The sequence below is a fragment of the Durio zibethinus genome, chromosome 11 (genome assembly GCF_047325235.1).
Source record: "Durio zibethinus cultivar Kanyao isolate XHJ-2024 chromosome 11, ASM4732523v1, whole genome shotgun sequence".
In the NCBI taxonomy this organism is placed as follows: domain Eukaryota; kingdom Viridiplantae; phylum Streptophyta; class Magnoliopsida; order Malvales; family Malvaceae; genus Durio; species Durio zibethinus.
In genome coordinates this window covers 4,608,980-4,630,937 of record NC_143172.1, presented here as the reverse complement: position 1 = coordinate 4,630,937, position 21,958 = coordinate 4,608,980, and the positions used below count along the sequence as shown (strand labels likewise).

At 32.7% G+C, this 21,958-nt stretch overlaps 3 protein-coding genes across 3 annotated transcripts; all 3 read right to left on the bottom strand.

Annotated features, from left to right (window-relative positions):
* Positions 1-2,546: 2,546 nt before the first annotated feature.
* Positions 2,547-3,766, bottom strand: LOC111290582 (late embryogenesis abundant protein At1g64065-like). The gene is made up of 2 exons (XM_089768703.1): positions 3,120-3,766; positions 2,547-2,688 (listed from the first exon to the last, which is right to left on the bottom strand). Exons 1-2 carry the CDS (start codon positions 3,764-3,766, stop codon positions 2,547-2,549), a joined length of 789 nt encoding a protein of 262 aa, XP_089624829.1.
* A 3,115-nt stretch (positions 3,767-6,881) lies between these two features.
* Positions 6,882-7,691, bottom strand: LOC111290639 (late embryogenesis abundant protein At1g64065-like). The gene has a single exon (XM_022882039.2). The coding sequence runs from the start codon at positions 7,611-7,613 to the stop codon at positions 7,056-7,058; it is 558 nt and encodes a 185-aa protein (XP_022737774.1). The 5' UTR covers positions 7,614-7,691; the 3' UTR covers positions 6,882-7,055.
* Positions 7,692-8,843: 1,152 nt separating this feature from the next.
* LOC111289430 (respiratory burst oxidase homolog protein A-like) lies at positions 8,844-17,722 on the bottom strand. Its single transcript, XM_022880472.2, has 14 exons — positions 16,888-17,722; positions 16,628-16,787; positions 16,329-16,377; positions 15,752-15,865; positions 14,138-14,560; positions 12,051-12,434; positions 11,838-11,933; positions 11,439-11,554; positions 10,903-11,070; positions 10,622-10,781; positions 10,313-10,510; positions 10,097-10,225; positions 9,812-9,890; positions 8,844-9,723 (listed from the first exon to the last, which is right to left on the bottom strand). The coding sequence occupies exons 1-14, from the start codon at positions 17,483-17,485 to the stop codon at positions 9,614-9,616; spliced, it is 2,784 nt and encodes a 927-aa protein (XP_022736207.2). The 5' UTR covers positions 17,486-17,722; the 3' UTR covers positions 8,844-9,613.
* Between the last annotated feature and the right edge of the window lie 4,236 nt (positions 17,723-21,958).

The window sequence follows — 21,958 nt, the reverse complement described above, 5'->3', positions numbered from 1 at the left end:
TCATCTCAGCATCCAAGCATGTGCCACTTTCATGCCGATGCTCTATCTTTTGTTTAGTATAAGACCTAAATGTTTAGACTGCATCTATCTCTTAACGCTCTATTTCTGTTGAAGACTTCTGAGTGTTTAAGGAACAAGAGGATTCTAAAGTTACAAGCTTGGGAGGATAGGTACCGAGTGAAATTGGAGAAGATACCGGGTGTAGAATTCAAGTGGCTACGGAAAGCCCTCTATTCTCAAGCCTTTATTATATTCATTTTCTGGAGCTTCCTCATATTTGTTGCAGCTATTACATTTGCAACTTCTATACTATTCGGAGGTCAACTCACAGCAGGCAGTGTTCTTTCTACACTAGCCACTTTCAGAATCCTTCAAGAACCACTCAGGAATTTTAAAGACCTAGTGTCTAGGATGGTACAGAAAAAGGTTTCTCTTGATCGAATTTCTGGATTCCTGCAGAAGGAAGAACTGCAGGAAGATGCCACCATTGTTCTGTCCCGCGGCATGTCAAAGGTGGCTGTAGAGATTAAGGATGGTGAGTTTTGCTAGGACCCTTCCTCTTCAAGGCCCACCTTATCTAGAATACAAATGAAAGTAGAAAGAGGGATGCCTGTGGCAGTTTGTGGCATGGTTAGCTCTAGGAAATCAAGCTTTCTCTCTTACATCCTAGGGGAGATTCCTAAAATCTCTGGTGAAGTATGTTTGATTCATAAAACTTTTAAATTATTGTCTACCTCAAATTTTATTTTTTTGTTAGTTTTGTGATTTGTTCCTGATTAAAGGAAAGGCTTTTAAATTTGTTATTCTTTTACTTTGGTGTTTGAACAAGTTCGAGTGTACGATGATGCTGCCTATATGTCTCAGTCGGCTTGGATACAGGTTGGAAATATTGAAGAGAACATTCTCTTTGGTAGTCCAATGGATTTTGAACTCTTTTCACATGGAGATCAGACCATAATTGGAGATAGGCGTATAAATCTTAGTGGTGGACAGAAACAATGTGTGCGGCTTACAAGGACACTTTATCAAGATGCTGATATTTATTCACTTGATGACCCCTTTAGTGCTGTTGTTGCACACACTAGCTCAGAATTGTTCAAGGTTTGATTTAGTCGATGTACTGTACATTGCTATTCTTATCAATAGAATTTGGCTGAACAATTCATTTTGGAACTGCAGGAACACATAATGATAGCACTGGCAAGTAAGACTGTTGTTTTTGTGACCCATCAAGTTGAATTTTTACCTACTGCTGCTTTGATACTGGTATGTAATAGTTTCAAATTTATTTTAGTTACCAGTCCAGCATGCAATGATGCATTTTTAAGTGCACTCATTCTGATGAGATGAATGCATGGCACATACTGAAATTCACACCGTATCACATTTTGTGCTTTAGTTTCTACTATGATCAGAGAAATTTTTAGCCGAACATTTAGATATTGGAAAAAGTGAGGTGTTTAGGAACTGCCTTTTATACCTCAAATATATTAAACTATTAAATTCTAGAGTCTCTCCCTTTGCTTCTTAGTAGAAACAGCAAAACATCAGTTGATTTTTGTTTCTGTGAGCAACCCATTCATGAAAAATCATTTTGCTACTGATGGTCAAAATTTGCGCGTTACTACCATGAAACCACAGTTACTTGGAGGAATTCCTGTGATAACTCCACATTCAATGCTTCCCACATTGAACCATGATAAACTTAAAGATTTTATGCTTGAGTTCAATTCTTTTAGGCAAAATGTTGACAATAGAATATTAAAACTTAGTCAGAATTCTTGGCTTTTTAGATATTTCTAAAAAATTCATTCCCAATTGAATTGATGAACACACCTCTTTATAACTGCTTTGTTTTTTTTGGAAATGCGGTTTTAATTCGTTTTCCTCTCTTAAATGGACTTTGCATTGCCTTTTTTTAAAAGAAACTCCATATTACTCTCTTTATGTAGATGAAAATGTATTATATTTTACTTTTTTTTATGCATAAATTCTTAATTTGATTATTTATTTCTTAGTTGCTATTTTTTATATATTTCAAATTTTCTATTATACTAAATTAAAAATTTTTTAAAAAAAAACCCATAACAAAACACTGGCACCATACTAGTTTCAAATAATTTAAAACGAAAAGAGTATTTATTGTGTGATGAGTACAAGCCCAAAATTAAATCATTTTCCAACCCCAGGTTGGCTTTCCCATCCTTTCCAGGTCAGGATGAGAAACGATACTATACAAGCTTTGTCATAGCCCATATTAAAGAAAAGAAAGGGAAGGAAAAAGGTGAAAAGAAAAAAAAATTAAGCTCTTTATATAATTCCAAGTTAATAAGCCTGAACTTCATTTGGAATTCTAGCCCTGCATCCTGCATATCCACCCAACCGAAAGAAAAAAAAAAGGTCTGATATATATAGCATCCAGTTCTGCATCAATGAAACTAAAAACTTCCTTTTTAATCAAGTTTGATGAAATGAAGATCAAAACATTAAATGGCATAATAATGCAGATCAATGAATCCAGATTATTTGTTTATTTGTTCATTTACTTATCTGCCAATATCCCTCTGAAACATGCAGCTTAACTGCCACTTGCTCGGTAAAATTATCTCTTTGATATGTTGTGTAATATATAGCGGCAGTGTAACTTTTTGACGTTTGGGTTTTACAATGATGTTTAAGTTATTGGACCTGTAATATTCTATTAAAGAATAATAAGTTGCGAAATTTCAATCAGATGATGTGCTAGATTTAATTAATTGATTTAATATTTGTCAAAGACACTGCTTTCTGCTAACGGAGCATTAATTCAGCATACTATGCTGGTTAAATTTTTAAAAATTATGAACTCCATAAAATTTAAACGACTAACACTAGAATACACATAAGAATTATAAATGTTAAAGAAAAAGGCTAGCTGCAAGAACGAAAAATACTGGGCATAAAAAAATACAAAAATGAAATCAAATTAATTAAAAAATAACAAATAAAACGAGTAATGACACCTCGTATGAAGGTATACATATGTAATGCTATGAAGAATATCGAGTGTATAGTAAATACTAAAAATTAAACCCAAAAAACTTGAAAGCCAATGCCAACCTTAATTATTATGCTATCACTTGCAGTTTAGATCTTGGAGATTCCTTGTTGAAACATTGAATGTGAGGGTACAATTCATCTCTGGGGATTTGTTTCTCTTTATCACTTTCATCAATTCCACTTTTCCTTTCAACTTGGCCTGGCTGTTCAATGTCAATACGTTGGAACTCAATTCTGAACCAAGTGGTGCAGTGTTTGTCAATGCTCTGGAGTTCACTTCGACAGTAACATCCAATTTCTTCGTAGAACGAGCCCTGGCCCTGGCCTTGGGAATAATTGCCTCTCCTACTATTACACCATCATACAGAAAACTCATAGTACTGTTATCAAATCTGTAATGACCAAAATTGGTGTTTTTTACCGTAACTTGGGCAATGAACTTGAGATCAAATGAAGCAGCAGCAGCTGCTTCGGTGTTACTAGTTTCCATTGTTTCAATGGTGATTCTTCCAATTCTCACCTTTGGGTTCTTAACGCGCATGACAGTCAGTGCAAAAACCAGGATGATAGCGGTTTGGAACACTGCAAAAGCGGCAATATACACAGCATATTTGATTCTCTTCTTTCTTTTCAGCTCTTTCGCTTGTAACCCGGCTGATTCTTCGTCACTCCTCGGGTGCTTGTTAGCTGGTGCTAGGGGATGCACTTGCTTGTCTTTCTCAGCCATTTTTCTTTACTAGCTATGAAACTGATCAAAAGAAAATACCTCTTTATCACTTTTCTTGATGTTTTAATTGAGTTGAGGAAAGCTTAGCAGAGCAACCTGGTATATATAGTTCTCGGTTACCATTAGGACAGGGCATTTGACATAGGAATAAACGAATTGTCATCGTGAAATGGTCAGACAGGTTCCTCGAAATGGGTTTTTTTTTTTTTTTTCTCTCTGTTGAAGCATTAAACGCGTGTAAGGTTGGACTTTGTGACATTCATTCTAGATGGTCTTGTAACTTTGGTAAATGGTAGGGAGTTCTCATCGTAAAAATTGAGATTATAATAAATAAAAAAAAGAAGTTTCTGTTCTATCTGTTCATTGGACTAACCTGCCCTGGCCGGGTCATGATATAATGTTTTTGGCGCTATGAGATGGGCTGATCAAGTGCAATTTACTCTTAGGCCTTGGTGATTCCTTTTTCTTTTATTACCTTTTTCTTTTCTCTCCGATAAGGATGAAAATGAGTAAATTAATCAAGTAAATAAATTATTAGCAATTTATCACTCATTTTTAATTTCAAGAGTTCCTGATGATTACAGGCTTTTTTCTTATAATTTACAGGGCCTATCAAATAATAATTGTTAAAATATGTGGTGATTAAGTCCTCTTAATTTCTTGTTTGCCTTTGCAGGAAACACATTGCATCTTTTAAAATCAAATTTCACAAGTATTTTATTTAATTTTATAGTTAAGTGACATTAACTTAATCAAAAAATTACCAAAAACCCCAAAAATGAAATAAAACAAAATATTAAATATGGATATTTAATTAACTAGCATGAAACTAATTAACCATAAAAAAAATGCACTCGAAAATTTCAATAAATAAAACTAGTTTTGCATTGATGTAATAGTTTAATATTATATTGAATTTTACTTTTTTAGGGGTTCAATATTACGTTATATATAAATATATATATATATATATTAAGGGATAAAAAATATAATTTTTAACTCTTTAAGCGTAGAAGAGGATGTACTAATTATCATTAAATCAATCAAATGTTCGGATATTTGGTACATATTGACAAGAGACTTAGACAGAAGTTTCTGATCCAAAATTCCAAACAATTTAACTTAATTTAAATTTACTAATTTCGGAGACATTAGAAAGAAGTAATTAATACCATGTAGTATGGTAAATGAGAAAAAATGGGAAATTATACACTGATCAAGACTAGGGTTAGGTTTGGAGGACTAGGATTAAGTTTGAATTCTATCACATTTTTTATGCGATATAATTAAGTGTATTATATTAATAATTGAATTTAAATATTAACTCCAATTATATTTATTGAATATAAATTTTTTATTAAAAATTTATTTTTTAATCATAATTATAATATTTTTTTTAATCATAATTATAATAATTTTTATTATTATTTTTAATTTCATCGAAATTGAAACATGACTCGTGTAGGTGTTCAAATTGTGATAATCAATTAATTATTCTAGTATTAACTTTTATTTATTTATTTATTTTAAATCAAATGGAAACCATAAACCATTGGGAGAATTAGTCTATCCCCAACCCTTGACATCAGATATCCATTAAACATTTATGGTTAATTGAAGTTTTGGTCAAATAAGATGGCTGAATTTTTTTGACCTTTTACATGAATTTTTAAAGGCAGTGGGTGGGTATAAACAACGTCTATACGGACCGTACCTCCTTCTAGATTGCTTGGAAAAAAAAAATCATAAATAGTTACGTGGTTATTATTGCTTAATTAATTAGTCACAAAGCTGATTAATGAAAAAAATAAATAAAATAAATAAAATCTATTCATCATTAATATTGAAAAAATAAGTGAAGTTGGTGTGTTTCCACATGGAGAAAACCAGACTATGAACAGCATAGTTGACGTGGTATAGTTGACGTACAGCAGCCATTAAGGACTTGATCATCAGTTGATTTTTATAGTTTAGCTCAAGAGACAATTTGACAATCATATCAACCAATCTTTACTTCTACTAGATGAATAAATTCAAAGATAAACAAAATAGAAGTAAATTAATTAAGTTGAAAGTAAACTAAAATTGATTCAATTGATCATTTTTTGATTATGATCAAATTTCATTGACTATCTACATTCATAATTTTTTGGGATGGACGACCATTCACATTCATTAAAAATTATTAGACGAGGCTTAAAATTAAATTTGGATCTAATGTCTTTCTTGAATTATGTTAAACACACACTCAATCACCGTTTTCCTTTCTTTTCTACCATACGGAAAGGTTCTGATATGCATTAAGATGGGTGCAAGGATAACCGAGTCAATACCTTGACTTTCCTTAACGAGTTTAGCTGTTGGCCATTAGGAAATTTTCAAATAATCTTGAACTTATTATTTTTAAAAATATTGACTCAAATTTCATAAAAAAAAAATTATTTTAAATCGATTACTAAGTAGATTTGCTGAAAAAATTTTAAAAAAAATAATTCTTGATAAATAAATTTATATGCTTATAAAAAGATAAAATCTTTATAAGATTAAATATAAAAAAAATACATAAAAAAATTATAAAGTTTATAAGATAAACATCATAAGATTATCAAAAATTAACGTCTTTATAATTGTGTACATTAAAATGGATTACAGGATACTAAAAAAGTTCATATATGTATGGATATGCAAGTATATATGAGTATATAATTATTTGAGTTAAAAATATTTTATAAAATTAAAAAAAAAATTGAGAAGATCTTATGAATATTGATTGTTTGATTACTTATTAATATAAATTATATATTTATGATTTTTTATAATTAATAAATTTTTTTTTCATCTGTAGACATAGATTAATTGAACTGAACCATATTAAGTTGTTACTTCTTATATAATTGATTAATTATTTTGTTAGCTTAAATGTTTAATTAGATTGAAGCTTTATAATCTAACAGTATTTTGTCATTGCTCAATTTGGACTACTATATATCCTCTTTATGTTGGATATTTGGATATTTTGTAAACCATTGGCTATTAAAATTGAGTTTGGAGTTACGGATTTGGACAAGATACAGTTTGTAAGTACATCAAACCCGACTTTTAATACGCATTAGAGTTGAAAATATATGAATACGAATCAATTTCTAGTTGTAACACAAACTGAGGCAGACTGGCAGAGTACAAAATCAGAAATGGTAGAACAAAGAAAAACAGAAAAAAAAAAAAAAAAAAACCTACACTGAAACGCAAGCATCTAATATCTAATTTAAAACTGCTTCGGAAGTAAGTGTCATTTGCAGTTCAAATCCTGTACAGCGCGAGTTCCTAAATTAATTCCCATGGTGCAGCTCATTTCACTGGACTTCTTCCTCTTGATCACCTTCATTAAATGCACCTTTCCTTCCAACTTGGCTTGGCTGCTCAGTGGCAAAACACCAGAAGCGATATCATTACCAAGGTTCGAATTGCTCGACAGGCTGGTGGAACTAATATCAATTGTAACGTCGAATTTTTTGGTCTGCCTAGCCCTTGCACGAGCCTTAACAACAGCTGCCTCCCCAACCTGGTTGCCTCCATATAAGATTTTGATGGTGCTGTTTTCGTACTTGTAGTGACCAAAATTTGTGTTCTTCACAGTCACTTGAGCCATCAATTTCATGTCAAAGAAAGGTGAAGTGCTGTTACCAGTATTGAAATTCTCCACCGAAACAGCAGCAAACCTGACTTTAGGAGTTCTGATACGCATAACGGTTAGTGCAAATATCAAGATGATTGCTGTCTGAAACACAACAAATGCAGCCACATATGCCCAGCATTTTGCATTGTTTCGCTTTCCTTCTCCTTTCATTTTGATTGCTCCTTGAGGGAAAATTCTGTTTCTTTAGTTTTTGAATAGGTTGGTTAGGATGTGGTTTCTCAACGCAAAGGTTTGGGTGTATTTATAGACTCGATTGAAACATTGAAATTTAAGTGATCAAAATTGCTGATTTAACTTCACCGTGTAAGAAATGTTCAGTATGAGACAAATAAAATTGGACAAAATGGCTTGAAAGTCAAATAAAACCGTAAATATTATGAAGCAGGTGGGGTTTTATTATAACTTCATTTTAGGCAGGTCTTCTCTTTCTAGATGCCTGACGTTCAAGAAAATGATATAACGATGAAAGTGAAGCCACCTTAGCGCGTAGCGCATGCCGTCGTTGAAACTTTATAATGTTTTACATTGTGATATGGACTACAATTATGAAAACGAGGGAAGGCGTGTGATATAATATAATATTAAGGCAGGGCCAGACAGCAATCCTTGACATTCGTTGACTAATTGATGCCTTACTAGAAGGACTGCTCGTTTCCTTGTATTTTCTTTTGGTAAGATCTAAAACTAGAGTCCTAAGTATATTAGCTGAACCTGAAGTAATAATAAAATAAAATAAACAATCGACCAATTGGATATGGGTCTCTCTAACTTTTCATTAGGGGGTGATTAGGGCTTTTGTAATCTGTGGGCTTGGTTTGCGTTTAAACTTGTGGATAGATCCCTTCCCTTTGTCAGCTAACAATTTGAGCCCAAACGAAAAAAGGGCTTGTGAGTATCAAGGCTGTTGCTGGCTTAGTTACCATCTAATTAAGTACAGTAATCCAAAAAAAAATAAGACCTGCGCAGTTATGCAGACTCCATCCGTTAAAAAGAAATTTGTTTTTGTGGTGACTATTAAAATAGTAAAAACTGAGGGGAATCTCATTTTCTTATAAACTAGTGTTTAATTTCTGTAAAAAAATTCCAAAAATAAAATTTTAAATAAATCAATATGAAAAAAAATATGTTTTTTAAAATCTCTCTTAGAAGTGATTAAGACCATGCATGGTCCGAAAACTTTCTTCATTTTATTATAAAAAAGAAGTAAAAAAATAATAGAAAAATAATAATAATGAACTCAAAGTGAAACCTCATACCTAAAGTTCCTTTGATCAATCTCTAAATTTGGAACCACTCTACCATAATATATATAGAGAACTGCAAATGATAAACTTCACGGAAGTTATGAAATTCGATTATTAATTATTTGATGGAAATATATAAAAGAAGAAAAGAAACCAATTGAAATTCTATAGTAGAACTGATCGTAGTCATTTACATTTAACCAGGAACTATAAAAAAAACCCTCTCCCTTGAATCTGTATTAAGAGGGAGATAAAACTAGCAAAATTAACTTACCGAAAAAGTGTGAACATCATTTACAATCTGATCCTTATTGCAAACAAAAGTGTAATGAATAATATGTAATAGCAGCTTGAAATCTTCATCACCATGGATGACATTCTAGAAGAGACAAATTCTTCGTCATTCTATATCCCATCCATCCGCCCTCAGGCCTCAGCCCACAAATCTCCGCTTTTCAAAATTGTCTTCTTTCTAATCCACCTATAAATGTCAACCAATCATGGCTGCCCTGCCCTTCCCTGCCTATATCATTTCTATTTCATGACCACCAGCCTCAACCTCTCCCTTGCAGCTGTACCGCACTCATCCCTCTTCTCTTCTTGCTCGCCAAACATATCATTCTGGGTCAACACGTCTGCCACATTTCTATCCCTTATGTGCGCCACGTGTGCAATGAAGAGGTTCACCTTTGAATTGGAAGCCAATTCCCAAGCCTACTTTTTTTCCCATTCCTTATTGTGGGTATTCGATACTACACCTAAAATGAAATATATTTGCCTTTCTTTTTTTCGGTTTCTGTTTTCCATTCCTTTTGTATTCTAAGACTGTACAGTGACTTCTGCTTCCTTGGCTTATTGCAAAAATTCTTGTTACTTAGGGTTCTATTTACTCCCCTGGAAATTCTCTTAGAAATGCTCCTTGTGGAATTCAAATTTAGTGGAACCTTTTTGATTGAACTCGTAGCAGAGTTTGCTGAGTTCTTTAGCCAAAACCGGTGCCCCGCAGTAAAAGACACCTGCTCCACCACATTAAAACCATAACACCAATATTAGGACACAGAGAAGATTGCCATTTTCATTTGCTTAAATGGAATTGGGGCTCACCTATCCTTGCATTGCAGTGCTTGGAACTTAGTTTAGAGAGAACTTTCTTCCATTTAGGCCTTGCAAAATGGGTCCGCACCTGATAATGGCAAAGACGAACTGTTATCATGTTTAAAAAATTATAACAGCCATGCTGTTGTTAATGCATGGGAGCTACCCATGATATCTACATGAGGAATTTGTGACACAGACGGATCGCAGAGATTTGACATTCAGAATCCTAAAAGACAATCACGTAGTGGAATATGCTAACAGAATGAAAATGACAGACAAGGAAGATCTTACTCTGGTGCCAGAAACGATGTCAACTCCATTCTTGGCATGATTTAGTGCTTGGACCATGGTGATGAGAGCTGAACGTGCATCTCCTTCCTCGTACACACTAGTCAAATAGTTATGCATTTCAATTACACCCTAGTGTTCAAAGTGACAAGTTAGTAACACTTGGGCATTCAAAGAAAACTATAACTAAAAAACTTTTAAATTGATTAGTTCTTTTACCCTTTGATCAAGTTCTGCAACTTCATTCATGACTCCTTTGAACCAATCAAATGAACCTTGCTCCCTGGTTACCCAATAAAAGTAAGCATTGGTTGTCTTAAGTGTTTTCTTTCGTTTTGGTGAAACTCTGTTGGAAGTGGTTGAATCATTGCTCCCAATACTTAGGTCTGATGTCCTACTGGAATCTAAGACGGAATCCTGAAAATTGAAGAAGCATCATTGTGACTCGGATAAGAAAACATTGAGAAACCAATGATTTTACCAAAGAATAAAAAAAGCAGACTCATTAACTTGGCACGAGTTACTTACTGCCTGCTCCTCCATTTTGACAATGTTGTTAAGCAGATCTTTTAAAATGCTGATGAATGGTGTTGCACCAATTCCAAGTCCCACAAGTAACAGGACATCATATTTCCGATAGTCTTGTGCGGGGGCACCATATGGCCCATCTATTAAAAGCTTTGGCAAACTGTTATTCAGACAAGAATATCAAGGATCATTGAAATTACTAAATAATTCCTGGGGTCTAAATGCTCCCAACACAAGAGAGAAAATGTTGAATATATTAATAAAAAGCAAAATAGATATACCTTTTCTTAGTTGTCTCATCAGCCCTGAGAAGCCCACTTTTCCCAGCTATAGGCGGTTCACAAACTTTTGAGAATAGCCGTCTGAGCTCTTGTGTCCAGTCACCTAGCTGACGGATATGAACACTAAGGTAGTCATCACCAGGAGCAGACGTGATGGAAAATGGATGCCTGGTTCACAAAATGGAAATGCTCATCAGTTGAGAAAAAACTTGCATAATGCAAAACGTACACCCCTATCTTAAAACTGATTTAGGATATCAACTATCGAAACTTTTATTATTTTAAACTTCCTTTCCGTGCTTACGAAGCAATCAAATGCGTTGAACCTGGTTCTATTCATATAAAAGGGCTATTGTCGATAGAAAATTGAATTGGTTTCTGATCTACCTAATACGCATTTTCATCCTTCTCTATTTTGGATTTATCTCTAGAGATATTACTCTGGAAATTCTGAAAACATTTTACTAGCATCAGAGGAAGTGAAATAGCTGAAATCATCCTTAACACGTTACATATGCTTTAAATTTTTTACTTACCATTCAAAGGGAGAGACAGCAGGACACTGGACAAACATGTACTGTCCACTCTTGTACCGAAATTGAGGTGGCTTAGACATTTGTAATGTTAGAACACCTCCTGGATAAATTGCTACCTATATGATAAGAATGCAGGGGTACAAGAAGATTATCAGTCAAAATACAAAGCAGCTAGGATTTAGACCAAAATTCAGGGTTCATTCGAAAAGGATCACAAAGAGAAGCAACTTTAGTAAATTGATCGGCCTCACTTGAAAATTCTTGGGATTGTGCTTCCGAGTCAGTTGGTCTCATAAATGCTTCTCTTTTATTTTTTCAACCCTCTTTCTTTGAGCAGTTTCTAATTAATTATGGAACTTGTTGTCTATACTGAATCATAGTTAAAAGAGTTACGCTTACCTTCAAAAGCCGGACAGCATAGAAACCAGAACGCAAAAATCTCAGGGTCCTTTCTCCAGCATACAACAAAACTGGAACAGCTAGGTACATCCAAGTCTGCAACCAGGAATTCCATACCTTAACTTGCAGTTACAGTTACTTAAAAATAAAATAAAATCGTACTGTTAGAATTTCTACAATCAATTGAGAAAAGAAGAAGATTTAAATATATACCGTCTTTAAGTACCACATGTGCACCAGATAAAGTAATACGCCATGGACAATGAGCAAGATGTAGACAATGACAAACAGGTGATGTGAGTACCAGAAAGCATTGAAGCCAGTGATTCTATCAAAAGGCTTGGGCAGCTTAATCAGGTTCCGCCTAAACCATTTTGTTGCTAGTATAAACGCAATTGTCATGCAGATAACCATTAGAATTCCAGTAATTCCTTCAGGGCCTTTTACCAGGTCTACGTAAGTTGGTTTTTGACTTCCAAAGTCATGGATTAGGAGCTCATAGTTATTAGTAGAAGACTTGATAAGCCTCGGAAAATCACAGGCAAGATGGTTACCGGCATGGAGAATGACTCCAATCACAATCGCTGCAGCTATTGTCTGCACAAATTCAATGAGAAAAGGAGATAACATAAAAAAGATCTAATTGGATGGGAATAAAGAACAACTTTCATACTTTAATAACGAACTCCAGACTTCAGTTACAAGTAGCAATTTTAGTATGCCATGCATCAATTTTTCTTTTCCTTATGGACTAATATGCAAATGTTTGCATTGTTTAACTGAAGCACATGGATAATTCAGGTATATAAAAAAGTCAGTACCATGAAAACCATAGATCCACTAGCTAACTCTTGCTAGCCTTTCATTCTACCAAATCGAAAATTTAGATATATCAATATATATGTCAGGTAATCAGGTCTGACTCCAGAGACCCAAGTGCATCAGATTACTTCTTCGTGGCCATAGCACCTAAAATTACATGAGCTACAGGAGAAATTATTCTCCATGCAAGAGACATGATGAACTGATGGATTAATAGCTGCATCTTAATCATAAAACCATAAAGCATGCATGATCCAGTGTTCTAGAGCTGTAAACTTGTAATCTATTGGGGCACTTTTGTCTGTCTATCTAGGAAGTATAAACGACTGACCACGTTCAACTAGAAGCTATTGGGACACGAGAAACTGAAACTAAAATGCAAATTATTGGCTTTCAATGCATTATAAGTTATCACATCATTATTTTATTTTAATATAATAAAATATTTAAAATTTAAAATATTTTTTTTTTAATTTTTAATAATAACGTGGTAATTTGTGATGTATTAATAGCACTATACACTAATAATCTATCAAATATAATTTATTTTAATAGATTTATATTTGATACATTATCAATATATAAATATTATATACCATTAATATATCATAAATCATCACATCATTATTTTGACTTAATATAATTAAACATTTAATATTTAAAAATATATATTTTTAAATATTTTTATAATTACACAATAATTTATGATATACTAACAATATATAGTACTATATATTGATGGTATATCAAATATAAACCTTTGATTAGGTCAACTTGTTGTTTTATCTTTTCATTAAAGCACCAATTTCCTTCTCATCTCATCTGGATAGCCCATGTAAACCTATCAATTAAATATACGGTAACTGAATGCCCGTTGTCTTCTTTTCTAAAAGTTAATGTTGAAAAATTGGAACAGCAAAGAGAAAATAATAGACTAGCCCAGATAACATGAAATTTCTCACAAACAGAGGAAAAGGTTTATGCAAATGCAGGTTTTGCAATTTTGAGAAGCATTTAACCAAACCCAGGCCCTAGCTAAGTGGCTATAGCCTTCTTCCAGATAGCATTGCTACAGTACCAGGTACCTCACTTCCAATATTTATCTCCTAATTTCTACAAATTCTTTTTTGTTCTATGTTAGTAAAACAGAAAAAAAATTGTTTGTTGGTTTGTATAAGTCAATGTTTTTGGGCAAATTCCTTCACCACAAACGAAAATTTGAGATCTGTTTAGTTGTCTACTTTTGCTGCGTGAACGTGTAATGCCCGCACATAAGTAGTCTGTAGATATCACAGTTATAAGTGCAAGCGAAAAAAAAAAAACAAATAACGATCGATCATTGCCGTTGATGGCTGAAAATAACAATCATATTAACTTCTATCATCAAGTCCCCACCTGGGACCCACAGGATAAACGTAAAGGAGAAGTAAAAAAAGTATACTGTAGGAGAAAAGAGCCGGTATATACAGTTCACATACCTTGTGAAAGTTGATATTGTCGTCAAAAGGCACGAAGAGACCCAGCTTGGTGGACCTGAGCCAAGTAATGGTGTTTCTGCACACAGGCAAGAGGACAAGAGCCATGTTAAACTTCAGGGTCTCACCTGCTCCCTTGGCTGTGAGGAGGCAGTAACCCATAACCTTAAAAGCATTCTTCTGCTTGTATTGAAAGAACTTCCAAGTAAAGAGCCCTATCATAATCATAATCCACAATGACACGACCCATATCCTCTTCCAATTTTCTTCCAGATAGTACAAAAGTTTAGTGCTCATTCGTCTGATTCTGCTCTTCTTTCTCAATCCTTGTAAGTTTTGGCTAAGGGCTTGACTTGTGTAGCTTAGGGCTTGACTATAGCTCAGATAGGTGTCCTTTTGCAGGAGAAGTGTCTCCAATTGCCATAGCTGCATCAGTCATCATCCACCAAATCATGCAATTATGGATATGAAATATTAAACGATAAGGAAATTTTTATCATGCAAACGACAAGTTATCTTGCTTTTGTCAACACGTTACACCATAAGTGATGCAGAATACACTCATGAATGAGTGAAAAGAACGCGTATTGGAGAGGGGAATAAACAGAAAGTAAAGCTCACATGGGAACCCAACTGTGTTAGGTCCGCCATTTAGTAGGATCATGACTTCAAAACGGTCAATCATGGGATGTAGTTGGTCAGGACCCTTCAATATATGACCAAATAACCACAATACCCTTTGCTCAATTCTTTCATCTCAATAACTTTGCTAAGTAAAACAACAGAAAAACGTCAATATGCAAAAAAAAGAAATAAGAAAAAAAATATTTCAAGGCAGATGCCAGATAGTGACCTGACAAGTTGATTTTGGTCTTATTACTATACTCTCCCTAATATCACCTGGAGATCAAATCAATTAAAGGGAAAATATTAAAAACTGAAAATTAAATGTGGTAATTATTAACTGGATAACCCTGCAATTTTAGAGATTAAAATGGAAAATATTACTATGGTAGTTCTCTCTTTTGGGTTGTACTATATATCACGGAAAACATACTACTTTCAACCTTTTTTTTTTTCTCAACATCTAGCTCGATCTGCCTGGACTCAGAAAAGGAAGTATTAAAAACTGTTCAACGACCTTAAATGTAAGTTACTGTTTAACAACAAAAGTTGAGCTGTCTCGAGTAAAAAAGATCGTTATTCTAATTGCTTGATTATTTTTTCTTCGTCACGGTTAAACAAAACCAGAACCGGATTGTTGGACGATTTAATCATTTGTCGCCTAACAATAGACTTTGGAAGAAAAATTCAAACTTAAAAACTGTTTCATTTACTTCTTTTTTTATATTATGCAAAATTCCAAGTCAGTGATGATCCATTGGATTTATCTTTCTGAAACCAATTTATGAGTGTCGAACCTAATTTGAAAATGAATCTCAATATATCGTATGATTATCTCAACTTGCTTTATTAAACATTCTAGAACATCCCTTTTTTTAATAACTTAAAAAATTAAAAAGTAGTAAGAGGGAAAAAATATATGCAAAAAGCAAAGAGAAACATTTTGGCCATGGAAATATAAGTGTACCACATACAAATTAATAATGGACCCACCTCAATGTATCCAAGTCTTTCAGGGTCCAACTCCTCCATGATCAGAGCAGCATATTCCTCTGCCTGCTCCTTCAATCTCGAAAGCTTGTTTGCTGAAGCACTTAGCATGATAATCTATATACAAGAAGGAAAATAAACATTGTATTAATAATTAAAATAATTATATATAGACCAAAATACCCCCAATAACCCCACTAAAACGATCATGCCGAAGGAAATTCTGAAAAAAAACTTAGAGGTGCCATCTGTCTCAACCTGTAGTAATGAAAAATCAATCTAATTATAGATAAGATGCTTGAAAAAATGGTTCACGTCAGACAACAAACAAAATTGAAGTCCTTTTTTTTAATTTGAATTTCATTTATTATCTAGGAGTCGTTAGTTTTAAGAATTCCTTGTGATTTAAGGTCACCCAATCCCTGCCTAACGTTGATTATAACAACCCAAATGACACCCTGTAACCAAATTTTTAAGTAATCGCTTTAAACTTTAAATTATTTATTTCACTCTGACAAAGAAAGGTTGGCCTGGCAATTTCATTTTAAAGAACAAAATTTTGGAAAAGAACTACTTTTACCTCTTTTACTTCAGCCTCGGTGATTCTACCATCTTCGTTCTTGTCCACCCTGTAAATAAATTAAACAACATATAATATAATATTAGAAAAAAAATTAAATATTAATCGTTAACGTACTTGCGAAAAGACGATTTTGTCCAATTTACTGGTTTCGAAAATTATGTAGCGAGTCTCAAACAAAGCGGAGGGAGAGTGTGGACTTGAAGCTTTATATTAATTTAAAAATGGATTAATTAAAAGAAAAACATTAATTAATTAAAAGTTAGTTCTAATAATGGTAGTTTAATAATAATGCGTACATGTCGAAGAAGATCTGGAGGCGAGAATCAAAACTTTGATCGGTGATTTGAGACCAATATTCATAAAGCTCATCTTTGCTAATCTTTTCAACTTTTAATCTTCTTCTTCTGCTCAATGCATCGAACATCTCCAACGCAAACTCCTTCGAGTCCTTCATTCCTTGAAATACAGTAAACGATGAAGAGAAAAAAGTTAGCAACATTAGCGTTTGAGAAAATTGGATTTGAAAGAAAAATATGATGTTGAAATGAATGATAACCTATGCATTGTGCGAAATCGGAACGAAAGAGAAAGCCGTCTTTGGCGAGTTTGTTGAAATTGTTTTCAACTTCTTCCCATGCATTGGCTTTATTGTTACTAATAAATCTTAGTCCGCGAAGTGCTTTTTGAGCGCCGGAGCGAGTCCGGTCGAGTTGAGCTCGCTGCTTTCTCAGAGCTCGAGCGGCTAAAGCGGAGTCGAATCCGGTTATAGCCTGAGTTGCGTGTCCGTGGCCCCATGAGAACTTGCGTAGTTCGGCTTTTAACTCTTGTGAGAACTGCTTGGCTTTGGCCACGGCTTCGGCTTTTAGTTCTTGTGAAAACTGTCTCAATATATTGGATGAGGTCCGCTTAATATTTGGTGATCGTGAAGCGGAGGCCGGAGTATCGGCCCCGTCATCAACGGAGATGACGGTGGCCGGCTCGACGCTACGAAGGATGATGGTGTCATCGTCTTGGAGATCGAGAGTGACCTCGACGAACTCCTCGGCCGAGTTGGAATCAGTCCCCGGCGACGTCGTTGAACTGAGGATGGTTTTGGCAGGAATGGTGTCAGAGGCCCACCTCCTCTCATGCGTCGGCAAAGAACCGCCTCTCATTGAGCCAACAACTATTAATTATACTCGCTTACAGATACAGTCAATGTTATTGGAAAGGAGGAGTTAAATTAAGGTTTAGTTATTGAAGAGAAAAAAAAAAATAAACACGAGAGTTTAATATATAAAAGGTGGAGAGGAAACGCGGAGGGAATCTGAGGAAAAAGACAAGAACGCGGGGAAAGCAGCTCTATAAGAAGAGAAGGGAAAGAAAAGGACAAGGTTGCAGGGACCAAAGGCAGTGGGGGTGGGCGAGAAGAGATTTATTTATATAAATATATGTTGGATTTTGTCAGAGATTATTACGGTTATTGCGTGAAATAATAATATTACAAAACTAAATATTTTAATATTATGTACAAAAAGGAAGGTAGGGATTCGTTTGGGACCTCTTGGAGATTGGCGAGTCCTTTTCTTCTGCTTTTGAATTTTTATCTTTACGTACCTTCACGCGTATATCGAAATTTTATTATTATTGCTTTTGAATTTTGTATATGGGAACATTAAATTTAAATTAATGATATTAAATTGCAAACAACCTATAAATTTTTTTAATGAACAAAAATTTTTCAAATTTCAAATATTATAATTCATTTTGCATTAGTAAAAGATTAAATAAGAATTAAAGTCTCAATGTTAAAAAAAAATCTACTGTAACTAAAAAAACCAAAATACAAATAGAATTATTTCATAAAAAAATAAAATTATTTGCCTTTAGAAAAAAAAAAGAGTTAAATACACAATTTGCGTCAGATATTATAGTGATTTAACTTTTTTTAATTGTTTTTCAATGAGAGATGTTCCTCTCCAGTACTTAAAGATTAGTAAAAATTTTCTTTGCTTCATCTAAGGGTGATGTACTTTCTACTAAATCTATGACGAATATTTGTTAAATCATTTTTTATTTTTTAATTATTTTTATATTTAATTTAAAATTATTAATTTTCAATCATAAATTTAATTTGAAGTACATTTATCATTTTAATTAAAATAGTAAAAACTCTCATTGATTTTTAAATAATTTAAAAAAATATTTCCTTTTTCAACGAGTATAGAATAAAAATTATAAATACAATAATTAATGTCAATGTATCTATTGGATTGATAAAAAAATGATAATAAAAAATTAATTAAAAATTAATGAGTGCTAAACCAAAAGTGTTAACAAATTTACCATGTCAAAGTACAAATTATAATTCATGCAATCTATGAAATTACTACAATAACTACGATCTATGAAATGACAGTACAAATTAATTTATCTTTACAACTTACTTACAATTATTGTTGTTTGGTGGTATTGTATAGTCATAAGGATAAAATGAGTGACTCATATTTTAATTGATATATTTTAGACATTTAGATCAACTTAATGAATCAAATTGATTTGAATTATCGTCAATTCGATCAAATTCATAATATCATTTAAATACATACTAATTTATTATTTTTTAATTTAATTTTTATATATAATATCAAATCAAATCAATTTTATTAACCTTAAACCCAATTTTCAAAGCTCAAAATCACCTAGTTCACCCTTCGTATATAAGTACTTCCTCTCATTCTAAGTAAGGACAATTAATTTACAACCTTTTCTCTCCAAGTTTCCTATCTTTCTCTCTCTTTTGAGTATTGATTTGACCGTCGGCATATAAATGTAGAAAACAACTTTAATCTTTGTTTTTTTATCAATCTTGTACTTTTGATTTTAGATTTTTTGCCAAAATGTACCATAAGTTCGTATACTTTTTTATTTTTAAGAATTTACCGTGTTGGTTTGGTCTGCAATTTTCTTAGTTTTTTCCCACTTGTAGACTTGGGAAAAGGAACGTGCAAAAACAAAGAGACATATAATTAGATTCTGTCAAACACGGCACAATATCTTTGTGCAGTAACCCCTTGTTTTTCTTGGTTACGCATTAGAAACATTGAATAATTATGTTTTTTCGACAAAGCTAAACTGTTCTTAATAATCATGTTTATAACTTGATTGACTTGAATTAGCCTCGATCTTAACCGACAGTTAGATGGTAGAAACTCATTTCCTTGTGTATGACCTTTTAAAAATACTATATATATATATATATATATTGCAAATGATAAACAGTTTATGAGTGGTAGGATTCTCATTTTTAGCAAAATTGTGTGGTAGGATTCTGTCTTTGGGTTAAAGATAATGCTAAGTCTCTCATTACATTTTACTTCCAACTAACAGATCTGTCTTACATCATTGCAGGATTTGAATGACAAACTTCTTCAACCACATCTCTGTAAACTTGTATGTCACATATATATGATCAAATGACAGATGACAAGAAGTTGAAATTCTTTTTTTGACTTTGCTACCTCAGATACATATACATATAGCTTCCATCCAAGGGAGAAATAGAAACGCCTAGGAACCTAACTAGACGGTTTATGACCAAGTTTGGTTCAATTATCAGGTTATATATTCTTCATATTCTGCCAATTTTAGGGGCAGGAATGTTAGATTATGATATATAGTTTGCGGAAGGAACAAACTATAACAGAATGTCCAGTTTCAGTCTGCTTCAAATATGGAATTTCTCTAAAGGGCTTAGCATCATATGGTATAAATGCATCTTTTCAAGTTTTATAGCCAAAAATAGATATTAAAAGAAATATGTCCAAAAACACAACATGCCAACAAAATTTGTCTATTGTATTTGGAGTACCATGATGTTACACATGCATATTTATACACTTGAATCTTGAACCCGTCAAACTTGTTTTCCAACCACTGAATTACAGTTTCAGATCCATTGACTCTATAATTTTAGTTTCTAGGAGAAGTTTCAAGAGTGAATTTTGATGACAGTAAAAGCAAAATTATCAAAGAAAAATGCTTCTTAGAACAGTCTGACAAAAAGAAAGTCCAATCCTTCAGCACTCATACTTATGCAAAGCACAATTTGGTTTTAGTTTTATAAAATCTTTAATAATATTTTCTTCTCATGCGTGACAAATGTGAGATATTATATGGACCCCTAAATCAAATCCTGACAAATCATAGAGCTGTTCGCACAGCCTTATTCAGTTACAAGGTATTAGTTCTTTTTCTCTCCTCTGCATATATCTATGATTGTGTTCTATTCGCTGGAAGCATCCAAACATAATTTTAGTACTATTGATGCATAAAACTAGTTATTTCAATCAGTATGAACAAGGGGAATTCTAGAATGAAAACGATTTCCAAATTGTAATGCTTCCTGCAATTATTTCATGAAAAGAGCAGATTTTAAAATTTATGTAAACAAACAGATCGACCTAACCCCATCAGAAAATTATAGAAATATACATGTTTATATTTTGAATCTGAAGCTATATTGGTAGTTTAGTAGATCAAATGAATTAGTTTTTCATTTTTTTAATTGATCACAAGGGAATATAAGACTGATTAATATAATATATTTATTATTGATTATTTTCTCCCTCCTCCAAACCAAAGAAATTAAAATAACTTGTCCCACAAGGGATATATGATGCAGATGCAATGTTTCTACTCCTGGAAAAGAATATCAGGCTGACTATCATCATCAACCAACCAGTATACTAAGAAAAAAAAATTTTTTAAGTCCAGTGTATGCATTCGAAGCTGTTTGGCACTACAAACATCCCATTCACCTAAACTTCACCATCATCAAAGAATGTTAATTTCAAGGAAATTTGCATTTTAGTTTAGCTTAGAGGAAGGTCTCTGTAATTGGCTAATAACATTCATGGAAAAGGATGGCTAGCTAGTTCATGGTTCTTGTTTCAACATGATCAAAGATATGCATGCTTAGAAGGTAGAAGAATCAAAGTAGGGGAGTTCACCCACCTAACCTATTGAAACTTGAAATTCTCATTTCTACTTTCAAATTCATCCCACTCCCGGAAAAGAAAAAATATCCAAATGAAAGAAAATAAAGGAAAAAGGAAAAGGGTGGAAAGAATAAATCATACACTTATTCCAATTAGAACTCTTTTTTCTTTTATATATAATTCCATGTTTTAGTTTGTTAAATACTTTGTTGACAAAATTCTTTTCTTAAATTTAACAACATATTTAACACATTTATAGACTTGGCAATATTAATGTATTGGTGTAGTATTTGTTTGTCCTAAATACGTGTGAAATAAGATAATTAATATGTTATAATTTGTGTTAGTCCGAAAATATAAAATATTTTTTTGAATTTTGTTAAATTCATATACAATTTTTATTAATTTTAAATTGTATTACTTTAATTTTTTTATATATGTACAATTTTTATCAATTTTAAATCGTATCATTTTCTTTTTTTTATATATATCTTGTCATTGTGTTGTATTTAAAATTGTCAAATTTGTATATTAACTTGTTAAATATATATTTATTTAACACAACTAAAATCAAAATATATAAAGGAGTATATCTCTGCATAAGTTGGCAAAAAAAATGTGCTTGGAATTTGGAAGACTAATTATATA

Coding starts and splice junctions, on each gene's coding strand:
- LOC111290582 (XM_089768703.1), bottom strand. CDS start 3,766: ATGGCTGAGAAAGACAAGCAAGTGCATCCCCTAGCACCAGCTAACAAG. Junction 2,689..3,119: donor CTCCAAGATCTAAACTGCAA/GTGATAGCATAA, acceptor AGAATATTACAG/GTCCAATAACTTAAACATCA.
- LOC111290639 (XM_022882039.2), bottom strand. CDS start 7,613: ATGAAAGGAGAAGGAAAGCGAAACAATGCAAAATGCTGGGCATATGTG.
- LOC111289430 (XM_022880472.2), bottom strand. CDS start 17,485: ATGAGAGGCGGTTCTTTGCCGACGCATGAGAGGAGGTGGGCCTCTGAC. Junction 16,378..16,627: donor CTCCAGATCTTCTTCGACAT/GTACGCATTATT, acceptor ATTTATTTACAG/GGTGGACAAGAACGAAGATG. Junction 15,866..16,328: donor CCGAGGCTGAAGTAAAAGAG/GTAAAAGTAGTT, acceptor TCTTGTATATAG/ATTATCATGCTAAGTGCTTC.